The sequence below is a fragment of the Carassius gibelio genome, chromosome A16 (assembly GCF_023724105.1).
Source record: "Carassius gibelio isolate Cgi1373 ecotype wild population from Czech Republic chromosome A16, carGib1.2-hapl.c, whole genome shotgun sequence".
In the NCBI taxonomy this organism is placed as follows: domain Eukaryota; kingdom Metazoa; phylum Chordata; class Actinopteri; order Cypriniformes; family Cyprinidae; genus Carassius; species Carassius gibelio.
The window spans coordinates 4,034,733-4,047,417 of NC_068386.1; the positions used below are offsets into that span (position 1 = coordinate 4,034,733).

The 12,685-nt window shown below is 35.5% G+C and overlaps 1 protein-coding gene across 1 annotated transcript in view; it reads right to left on the reverse strand.

The window, feature by feature from the left end:
• Positions 1-7,454: 7,454 nt before the first annotated feature.
• LOC128030368 (synaptic vesicle glycoprotein 2A-like) overlaps positions 7,455-12,685 on the reverse strand; it is a 32,383-nt gene continuing 27,152 nt past the window's right edge. Inside the window, exons 11-13 of the mRNA XM_052617925.1 lie at positions 12,240-12,443; positions 11,985-12,144; positions 7,455-10,983 (exon numbers count right to left, since the gene is read on the reverse strand). Of these exons, the coding sequence (XP_052473885.1) occupies positions 10,800-10,983; positions 11,985-12,144; positions 12,240-12,443 (548 nt within the window). The 3' untranslated portion in view covers positions 7,455-10,799. The remainder of the gene's footprint in view (positions 10,984-11,984; positions 12,145-12,239; positions 12,444-12,685) is intronic.

The following is a 12,685-nucleotide window of genomic DNA, read 5'->3' on the forward strand; positions in this document are numbered from 1 at the left end:
GTGCAAACTTTAAGAGGTATTGTATTTTAACTACATCTTAAGAAAGATTTACAAGTCTTTTGTTGTTTTTATTAGTGTGGTATGCTTCAGATCGTGTTTCACTATGAGCCATGTCATTAAATAACACTCAAATATCATCAAGTCTTACTAATGTCCCAAACGAGGTAATGTCCCGTCATGTGACCCCCATCACCCACCTGTGTAGACTCTGTCTTAATCCCTGCTGATCTCCTCTATGCTTTGAATACTTGGACTACTGAGTGTAACTAATTCTCCCACACAAGGATATTGTCCTCCCTATCACAGCTTTGTCTTTCCTCTCTTTCACTAGTCTCATTTGTTTGCCGAGCAGCCGGACAAAACAAAATCCTCCAAATTAAAAAGACTTAATGAGCTATAACTCTCACCTTAAATCTAATTGCCTACTTTGCCTCCAAAACAACAAAACAGATCAAAAATCAGTCCAGAGAATATCCTGTCAAAATCTGAAAACAATGCAAACTTTGCTCAGAGCTCATGAAATTAACAGTGGCCGGTTTGAAATAAAAAGATACACATTATTGTGATGGAAAAATCGGACACAAAGCATCTATACTCATTTTAAAGAAACTGATTACCTAATGAAACCTGTCGTTATTTACTCACCCTCTTGACATTCCAAACCTATGACTTTGTCTAATGTAAAACACAAATTGAGATGTTTTGAAGAATGTCCCAGCTGCTCTTTGCCATGCAAAGTGGATAAGGTCTAAAAGGGACCGTGACAAAAAAAAAAAAATTAATTACACACATAATGCATTATGTGTATACACACACACACACACACACACACACACATAGACACACACACAAATGCACTTCATGCAATGTTACAAAATATTTATATTTCAAATAAATGCTGTTCTTTTTAACTTTCTACTTATCATAGAATACTGAGAAAAAAGGTGTCAAAGTTTCCTCAAAAATATTAAGCAGCACAACTGTTTTTAACAGTGATAAACAGAAATTTGTCTTGAACAGCAAATCAGCACATTGGATTGATTTCTGAAGGATCATGTGACACTAAAGACTGGATCTTTGCATCACTAGAATAAATTTGAACATTTATTAAAATAGAAAATTGTTCTTTTAAATTGTACACATATTTCACTGATTTTACTGTATTTTTGATCAAATAAATATAGTCTTGGAAACATCTTTCAAAAAAAATTTAAGAAAGAAAATCATACCTACTTCAACCTTTTGAATAGTATAAATACCTTTTTTGCCGTACCTCTTAAACCTCATTACATTTAAACTTGCCTGGTCCCAAAACACACAGGAATAAATGTTTATTGCCCTCAGTTATGCTAAACCTGTTGCAATGTGTGTAAAGTAGAATTAGTTTTTATCTGAATATGAAACTGAAAGAGATTTGAAAGCTACGACAAAGGGGAAAAAAAAAAAATCAGCAAATTATTAAAAACATAAAAAATATATGATTACCGCAATAAAAAACATAAGTAGTAAAGTAAATAAGTAAATTCGTTTTATTGTCCTTTGTTTTCTTTCATCAAAGAAAACAAATAATACAGAGTTGGAACTACTTGAGCGTTTAATTTTTAGTTTTTGGGTGAACTCTCCCTTTGAGCACCACAGACTTAGTGAGTTTTCTTCACATTACATGTGAACATTTCCCAGCAAATGGTAAACATGTTACCCCCCACAGAACACAAACAGTGCATCAGACGGGGGAATGGTACAGACGACTATTCCACAGAGACGGCCGGACCCTATAGGAGCTTTTTCAGACGACCATTTGGTGCTCCCATCCCTAACCTATTGACCCTCAACCTAGAGAGGTCAGCTGTGTCAGGGAGCCCAGATCCAGCCCAAGCCTGTAAATCAAACGCCGGCGGGAACGGCACACCGTCCAGGGTCCCAGCCAGGCCTGGCACCATCACTCTCCCTGCTGTGACGCACTACCAGGCCGGTTCCCACTGAACCATGCCATCCTGGCAGCCCTCGTGACCCCGTTCAGGATAGATCAGCCTTCGGCCGCTCAGATGCTCGGCCATATAACCCCACCTGCATTACAGGGCTTCCTGTTCTGGCTTGCATCACAGTCATGTATCTTTCAGGCATCGCCGCACCTGGAGCTCAAGCACACAAATCACACTTTTAGGAACGGTTGTGTCCTCCTGAGACAGTGAACGTTAAACACACTTTAGTTTGACCTGTGTGGAATCACCCCAGGGCTCTCTCTAATGGACGGAGCCATAAAATGGTCATGTTGCTGTTTTTCCAGCCAAATGATTACACTAGTTATTCTGATTCCTCACCGGCTTTGTGATCGGACTCCTCTGTTCTGCATGGAGGAAGAAAAACCTGTTTTACCTTCCATTGACTACTTCAATGACGAAGCACAGTTTTGTCCACTTCACCGCTCTAAGCAGCAGCAAATCTTCATCGTCACTGAAAGCAAATCATCTCCCTATCTCAGGAAGACATAATGTGGATCAAACAATAATATATAAAAAAAAAGGTTTGGGGTCGGTAAATTGCTAAGATTTTTTTCTTCTTCAGTAAAGATATTAACTGATAAAAAGTAATGTAAAATCACTTATTAAAGTAAAAAATATAAAGTAAAAAAATAATAATAATAAAAAATAAATGCTGTTCTTTCTGTTTCTCAACTTTCTGTTCATCAAAGAATCCTGAAAAAGTACACGTTTCTGAAAAAATATTAAGCTGCACATCTGTTTTCAACATTAATGATTATTATAAATGTTTCTTGAGCAGCAAATCAGCATATTAGTATAATTTCTGAAGGATCAGTGACACTGAAGACTGGAGTAATGATGCTGAAAATTCAGCTTTGCATCACAGGAATAAATTACATTTTAAAATTTATTCAAATAAAACTTTTTTATTGTAATAATACTTCACAAAATTACAGTTTTTACTGGATTTTTGATCAAATAAATGCAACCTTATTAATCTACATAAAAAAAAAAAAAATCTCACTAACCCCAAACTTTTGAATGCTAGTGTGGCGTACATCAGTAATTAATACTAAACTGGTTCTTCAACATTAACTGTAGTGTTTTCTCTAGATGTTGTTTTATGCATGTTCATAACAAAAGTCTGTTATTGTCAGTATTTACTATCACTGCACAGTAAACTTATTATTATTACAAAACAAGTATGTGCATGACATAAAGTGTAAGGTGAGTGTACTTTTACATGAATACTTACCAAATAAAAATGCACATATGAAATATTGATTTGGGTTTAAATACATTTAAAATGTGAAAAGAAAATACATAGTGTGATATTAGACACATGAAACTAACACAGCTATGCAGACGATCCCTTTACTGTGACAACAGTCGATTATATAGATTATAGATATTATACAAATATATTTGAGCATAAGATGCCACAACTGACCAACCTGAAATTTTGTGTAAAAAAATTATTTGACAATGTATTTAATTACTAACTATTAAGTAAATAACTGTCTTTACTATACTCTATTGGACTTTACCGTAGTCTACTGTAAATGTAAAAAATAAAAAACATTAAAAAAGATTGCTATTAGCTATCCAGGTATTTCTTTTTTCCTGTTACAGGCAGTAATGTCATGTTTCTCTGCATATCGCCTAAATAACATATTTCCATCACCTCTATAACTTGTTGATATTTGTATTTGGTATTAGATTATGAAAGTTGACGTAAGGATTTTGACCCTACATAGTATATTTGTTGCTTTAAATAATCATGTTAACATTGCTTACCTAAATAAATCACTACTTTCAGTGTTTATGATGTGAGATCCACAAAAACAGATGCCAGATCCAATTCTGGAGGTGTCAGACAGAGATCAAGCCTGTTCTAACACAAATGAAGCTCTGCTTATATATTTAATTACATAACCAGATGTGATATTTAAGTGGAAGAGGCACCAGTTCACAGATGTCATGTTATACGTAGACTCTGATGTTATGCTGCCCTCTGGTGGTACAATTTCTGCCAGCTACTGTACAGATTTAAGATGATTCCATCCAGTTTTAGAAGAATAAAATTAACTTTTTTGTTTTGTTGTTGTTGACTCTCTAAAATAGTTGCTTCTGATTGGTGGACTGAAGCATTTAGCCATATATTTCTAAATAATGACTGTTGTCCATTACAACACTGCATAACCGGCCGCTCATCTTCTGTTTATTATATTTGCTGAATGAAATCCAGTTCTCTACTAATTTTGGGTTGCCGATTTCCAAAATAGTCTGTTTTGCTCAAGCATGTCACACTCTCTCACAAAATACGATGTGCATTCCAGAACATTTTTCCTTTCAACAACCATCTGTAAGGTGTAGAACCAGACAAACACATGATTTATCTTCCTCTAAGCCAGGTGACAGCTATTTGTTCAATTCCCAAACGATTCTCACATGTATGAATTTTCAATATAAAATTGAAAATCTCCGTCTGCCGCAGCGTGGTGTCGTTAACCCCGGCATGAAGCATGACCGCTCTGGGGCTCCCGTCGGCCTTCAGGATCTCGGGTATCTGCACAGAAACATCGAGAACATGAGCACCAGGGGAGCGAAGCGGTTCCGGGTGGAGATCTCGCCCAGGGCCAAGCTCGCATAGTTATCACAAGTTATAGAAACGGAAATTATGGTATAAAATTGTTTTTTAAGATAAAAAATAGTCGATAAAAAGAATATAGTGACAGAGCTCAAACGAGGTAGATTTTCATTATTTATTTATTTTCTTTACTTTTTATTCTTTAGTTGCTAGGAAACTCAAGTGCCTTCGCCACAGGGGAATAGTGTGTTGATTTATAGAAGAAAATCAATATGATATTAAAGTGATTACAAGCTTTAGTTTAGTATATCAGACAGTGGAGTTTGGATTTAAATGTATATAATGCAGAATCGCTGAGTTAGTAATGAGCGGAGGTCAAATGAAACAAATAAATCAGCATTTTTGTTGGCCTCTGTATCCATTCCTTTATATGGTTTCACATCTGAATATTGAAAATTATATTTTTATAAAAAGATATTTTCTACCTGATCACAATTTCAAGGATATAATTATAGCCAGTAACAGGAGAAAATGGAAACATGACCCAGATGTTTTCTGCTACATCTATGAGTGTCTAATACAGCTAGAAAGTGGAAAAGCTTATTTATTTACAAACTGAAGTTTCTATAAAATTAATTAAAAATGAGTTTTTGAGCATATTTTTACACTCCACTGCAGAAAAATTTCGTGAAAAATATTGTAGTTTTACTGATATTTTTTATTTTTGATTTAGACTTTGAGAAATATGCTCTCAAAAATTTCAACTTGATTTTTTTTAGCAGGAATAGAATAAAGATCTAAACGTAGCTAAGTACGGGTTCTGTATTATTTATTATATCATATTACATTACATTATATTATTTTACTACATCAATTTCTGTGATCTTATCAAAAAGGATTAATGTCTTTTAATTTAAACCAATCAGCTAAATTGTGCTGCTGTGTTCACTCTCTATTGAAAAGAACAACAAAACAAAACAAAACATAAATTTTATTACATTCAGCCTAGAGTTAATAAAGTTAATAGTTATAATTAATATATAACAAAATAATATTAACAAATGCATGATCGATCAAATATGGAAATCATTTCCCTCACCTTTCGCCTCCAGCTCGTTGTTTTTGTATAAACTCGATTCCTGGCTGCAGATAGTCCTTCACTGTTTAGAAGACGTTACTGAGATGGTATTACTGCCTTGCACGGCTGGACATAAGGTTACGTCAGATACATGAGGGTGATGGCAATTTTCTAAAGTAGTTATACAAAAAAGTGTATTTTATGTATGACATAAACAAACTAGACAGACCAGACCAGACAACGCAACACCTCCGAATTTGGCTACAAATTAGTCAGAGCGCGCATTTGAATTTGGCGCCAAATAAACGTTCGAGAACAGAACTCGAATTCGATTGAGGATGTAACCATAGCAGTTTAAAATCTACGTCTATGCATTGATTTCATAATATACTGTTGACAACACATGAATACTGTTATACTTGTATATTTTAGGCTACATATCAGAAGTATATAAAAAAGCTGATGTGTTTGGGTTGTCATGTCATGGCAGCCCAAGCAATATTTCCATACTTAAAGAGCCAGTAAGATGAAAATTCTAAGCTTTCTATCACTGTTTATAAGTCCTGTATATTAGGTTTAAATCCATCCAAGGTTAAAAAACATTGTCATTTTGTCAAAATATCATTTTAAACTGACCTCATTTCTCATAGATCCCCAAACAATTCGCGTGAAGCTGTTCAATAGATTCAGTTTCCTTAAACCCCACCTTTCGGTAGCATACTGTATTCTGATTGGTCAACTAACATAGTCAGGTTTGATTGGTTGTTCCGCACACACCTCCACGGTAAACTATGCGTTAGCATCTGTTTGGGGTGAATTATGTCTTATTGCTCTCATTGCGAAGCAAACAGTAAAATAAAAAAAACTTGAACAGTCTCGCTGCTTTTTCTTCTGTGCCATATTCAAGCCGCGCGCTTTAGTTTGAATCTGAATAGCGCGTTCAGCGCAGGAGCGTGGTCAGGAAGGGAGACATAAAAAGCAGACATCGCGTTGTTTTCATATGGATTACTTTATCACAGAATATCTGTTTTCGGCAGCACTTGTTTAGTTTTAAAGTAGACATGTCAAACTTTCTATAGATATCTCTCTCATGTCTCTTCGTTGAGTATTCACGAAGTTACACTTCATTTTAATGACATGTTTGTACATGACGATCAGCACAAGCTGCAGAGAGCACACATACTGATAAGACGCTCGGGAGAAAACAGACACATAACTTCATAATCATACTTCGCGTTGTGATTCGGAGATGCTCGTTGTTCTAAATAAAGGCAGTTGTTCTAAAGGGCAGGTCAGACTCAGAGTTCCGTTTCTCCCAAGACGGTAGGCGGAGATTATTATGCAAAGTGTTCCTAGTGACGTACATAGAGATGGGCAAAAGATTTGAAATCTATAACGACTCGTTTCAGCGATTCAGAGACGACTCCTTACTTTAGAAGCCAATAACTTTATAAATCGTGTACTTTTTGGTTTAATTACTTTGCACATTGTTTACACTGATGGACAGCTACATCATACACTGTAATACAGGTAATTTTTGATTTCCCATCTGTGTGGCTCTTTAAAAGGGATACTCCACTCCAAAATGAAAATTTTGTCTATCTATCTATCTATCTATCTATCTATCTATCTATCTATCTATCTATCTATCTATCTATCTATCTATCTATAATACAAACCAGGCCTCAGATCTTCTGCATAACATTGGTTGTGTTTCACAAACGAAAAAGCCGTTAGAGTTTGAAATGACACAAAAAAAAATTCAGCATAAAGTTTGTGGTACATGAAGAACTCCAAAAATCTATTCAAGCATTATACCATTGGTTTATTATTTGTATGTATGTTTTAAATCCATTGAGGGACAGTTTCAACCGCACAAGTGCAGTCTGATCCCCAGAATACGAGTCAAAAAACTAAGTAAATCTCTCACAAACTAATACAGAACCATTTTGGTAAGGATGGAATAGTTTCTATATTCAGCAATAATGTCAACATTTCCATTCTCATGTACAAAAAACACAAAATGAACAACATACAATAGTACTCTATTTCTCATGTTCAACATTTTTTCTTTTTGTTTTATTATTCCACATATTTATTCATTTACAAACAAACATCTACGATCGCTACAGCACAGTACAATGATAAGGTGATAAACTCTCTGTCACATTTAAATTATGGCAATACACTGAAACTGACAAAAGCATCAGAAGACCTATGGTATATTTGTAGAGTACACTGATGTTGGCCTGTTGTTTTCAATCAGCTGCTGTTTCATCAAATATGGCCAGCAGATATTTTAGTGTGCTTTCTTGCCCGATAGTTTGGAGGCAGAGCGAACATATTTACCACTTATTGCTTTGATTTCTTTTTGCACACAAGATTGATTGTTGCTAAGTGAACACATTTAGAAATACAAAAGACCCTGTAACAAAACCCATTACAGCCAGTACACAATCTTAAGTGAGGACCAAATCCAGGACTGCTTGTACACAGATAAGTCATAGCTTCACTGAGATTAGTTACTGTAATTCACAGCATACAACAGCAATTTGTAATTCAATGAAGGGAACAACAGCTACACATTGGAGATGTGACCATATGAAGGGTTACAAACTGCAGGATTGTCTGGAAATGTGTTCAGTGGGCCATTTTGACAGTGACAAAGAAGTTCTTTATATAACAGATGACTGGTTGTGCGTACAAACCAAATCTTTAATCATTATCTTTTACAAGCATTCTCTAAATTGCACAGAGCTTTCAGCTCATTTTAAATGTCTGCTAGAGCAATAAGTGTGTCCCATCTGAGTAAAACACCTGATGGAGATAAGTTTCAAAATGGTTTCTTTTTCATATCCTTTTTCTGCTTGGAATGCCACACCCTGCTACAACATCGATGTATTATAAATCACGTTTTTTTCTGTGCCGTGATGATGTGAGATCTGCCAGTACAAACCGAGGAAGTAGAAAATATTTGGCAATTAAAGATGCGCACGGTCACCACATGGCACATATAGAGATTGTCACTACAGCATCTGTGACACTACTGGTGACCGACGGTCACGGCAGGGATGGCAGCTTCTAAAACAGTTGAATTTTTAAACTGTGTGACGCGTGGCCCTGCGCAATGCCACTTCATCCAATCGAAATGATCTATAAGGCTGTTATAAACATTTTGAGCGCTTGAAAGCTACTATAGTTTGTGTATACTTACTGTCAATCTAAAAAAGGGTTGGCTGAATTGTGTGTCTACTCTGAGCACATAATATGGCTGCTATCCTACAAAACGGCAGTAAAGAACGTTGAATGAAACCAAAAAAGTGCTGGCTGTGTTTACAAGCAACAGGGCGGAAATATAGATTCCAGCCAGAGGGGGTTTTGTCTTCTCTGATTTTTTATTTGTAATTTTTTGCTTCAGTATCTGTTTATTTAACCAGTTTTCCATGACACTCCATGGAACTAGTATTGATTGTGCTTGGTAAAATGTAGCAGAATTCGACAAGTTGCTTTTGCTTCCAATATATGTTGCTTCATTAAAAAAAAAAAAAAAATGGGTTTTGACTTTCACTTTTTTTTGATATATTCAGTTTCTGCTACCAAGTTACCAAAGAATTGAACACCAGGTCAACAATGATACAGCAAAAAAAAAAAATCACCCTGCATATGGCACTACATCTGTTTCTACAGATACTCATACTCAAAGTAAAAAATACTATAAAATCAAACTCTCATAAACAGTTATATAAATAAATACAAATATTCAGAGAACACTCAACATTTCACATGCAAGCACACATACTTCCACACTTACACACACACCCACACACAGACGGATAGCTCTGTTTCTTTACAAGAACACAAGAGAAAACATGAAGGAGGGTGTTTGTGTGTACTGCAAATCAGTGTATTGACTTTTTTTATATATATATTTGCTTTGAGAAAAACAGATAAACTGTATATACATACATCAAAGGGAATCTAAGACATTATGTTGATAGTTCAACATTTGAACATGTAAATATCCTTATATATATATATATATATATATATATATATATATATATATATATATATGTTTGTATATTTAAGTGTTCAAACAGACAGACTTGAATTACAGCTTATTTTTATATATTTATATTCAATACATAATTTACATAATCATCAAAATAAAACTATTGTTTTGAGTTTAATCAAATCACATTGTGCTTCATTTTTTTTTTTTTCGTTTTTCGCATGTGTTAAATGGATTGTTTGTATGAAAACGGGGGCGAATGTAATGTTCGCACACATTCAAAAGCGACACTACTGGAGCTACTATGTGGTTCTCAGAAGGAGCACAAATAAACTCTGTGTTGATAGCATAAAACAATAACACATAAAATGAATAATGACATACTAAATCATACAAATGATAACCCATCATGTCACGCAGCTCATATTTTACATCATGTCCAAAGAATCATAGGTAGAGTAGCATAATACAGAGCACTTTCATTAGTTATGTTCACTATCTTCAAGCATATTCTTATGAATCGTCACGCTTCATTTCATGCACAACACCGTCAATAGTCAGACATTTTGAAAGAACAACCGAATTCTTCAGATGGAGTAAAACCAAAAATGATCGAACAACTATCTATAGTGTTAATGCATTAAAACATCTAAAATGTGAGACGTGCTTGAAAACTGCAGTATCACACACTTTTTAAGTTCTTGGGACACAACGGAAAAGAGTAAAGCAACAACATTAACCATCACCTGTACCACTAGACCAACGCTGTCCACTCAAATATATCTACCTACTGATTTCACGGGTCCTCGTGATGGTTTTAAAATCAAGTGATGGCTTGGATGAAGATTAAAGGGGAAAGTCAAAATTAACTTTTAACAAATTAAATCTCACATGTGTTTAACATGGCAGTTTTTCGACACGCACACAAATGCACACATGGTCTTCCCGTGAGACAGTCAAACATCAGCTGGGAACATATCTATGCATGTAGATTTGAATGAAATCAAATTAAATGAAATAATAATACAACTGCACATATTGGAGTAAATGTGGGATTTGTTTCGGCTGCTTCCAGCATCGCTCACTCACGGACAGGGTCAAACTCAAATGCCGGCACCTGCGTGCTGGAACGCTGCACTATTGAAGCACCTGACCGCGAGTCTCAGGGAGCTTGAGGGCCAAGAAGCTTCCGACTGCCAAAGCCCCCGATGCGAAGAGGATGGGCACCGCTTTAGTGATGCCCACGAACGACTGGAAGATGCTTATGCCCAAAACTGCAGCTAACTTACAGAGGGCATTCAGAAACCCAAAGGCTGTAGTTCTGTGGAAAAAAAGGAGGAAAAGAGTAAAAATAACATAAAATGGATCATAAATTCATCCTTCTATCTATCTATCTATCTATCTATCTATCTATCTATCTATCTATCTATCTATCTATCTGTATTACTATACAAGAGTTTTGGGGGTGGTCAAATCTTTTACGATTTTTTGAATGAAGTCTCTTATGCTCACCAAGGCTCCATTTATTTGTGCAAAAAAAAAGTAATATTGTGAAATATAATTAGAATTTAAAACAATTTTTTTTTTTTTTAAATGTAATTTATCTCAGACTCATTTTTTGCATCGTTGCTCCAGTCTTCAGTGTCACAGGATTCTTTAGAAGTCATTCTATAGGCCTACTTAAAAAATAAATAAAGCTCTTTATTTGTCACTGATGGTTCCACAAAGAAGCTATGGAACCTTTCCAGTACACAAGTGCTTCTTTACAGTGGAAAAATGTTCTAAGAAAAACATTGTTTCTTTTAAGAAGGTTGTTCACCAAAAAATAAATAAAAATTGTACAGGATTCTTTACTAAATAGAAAGTTATTTGAGATCTTTTATAACAATGTTTCTGAAATAAAACGGTTGTTCAGCAATTGAACTCTTAGGGGTGCTAAAGAGCAAATATTGTTAAGTAGGCACTGTCAAAATATTTTCTTAGAAATAATGCATAGCACTTTGTGGCAAAACCACTGAGACTTTATTCATTTCGACTAAGAATTTTTAGATATGCCCTAAATTATAATATATTTGATCTGCACTGCAGTGGCAATGCAGCACAAAATTACTGACATACATTTGATCTAGTAATCTTTCATGTCGTATGAAAACATTTTCATTACTGGAGAAAATCTTGTTTATATCCAAGTCCTTGATGACAAATATATGTGTAAGTGCCCAAATACATATTGAGATAACACAAGTTTAAAACACATGCACAGAGAAATGGGTACAATTGTGATAGATGCACAGTAACCATAGAAATATGAGCTTGGCCCACCTCTTGTCCGAGGGGTACAGCTCTACCGTTAGCACATCCAGGGCATTCCATGATGCAATGCTGATGCCCCCAAAAAGGCAGAGCAAGGCGATCATAGCCGATTCACTGTTTCCAAATGACAGGAAGAAGCAGCTGACACAGGAAATCACACTGGAACCGGCTGCACCAGATGACAAAAATGTTTATTATTTAAAAAAAATAATTCATACTATTCTGAACTCCCAAAATTGCACCGATGCAACTTGTTTTTCTTACCCAGCATTCTTAGACGTCCAATCTTGTCCATGAGCAGAGCTGACACAATGTTCCCAGGCAGGACGGCAAGTGTGCCAAGGAAGCTGACGAAATAGATCATGTAGGCGTTGTTTTCATCGCTGAAATCCAGCATACAGCCCTCTTTGTTATGCAGAAATGTGCTGTTGATGAGTTTGCTGTTGATCAGCCGGTACTTGAACAAGTCTAAAAACAGATGAGGGCTCTTATTAACCAATGCAGCAGCTATTCCTCCCTTACACCAGTTAAAGTCGGTAGGCGTTTCTAGGTCAGACTGCCATACGAATCAATAGGGTGACCATGCGTCCTCTTGTTTCCAGACTGTGTTGTCCTTGCCGTGACTTCTAAATTGCCGGGTTTTGGCTTTGTTTTCCAATTGACATGCTTTCTAGTTCTTATACATTATACAGTATGTATGCATATTTGCA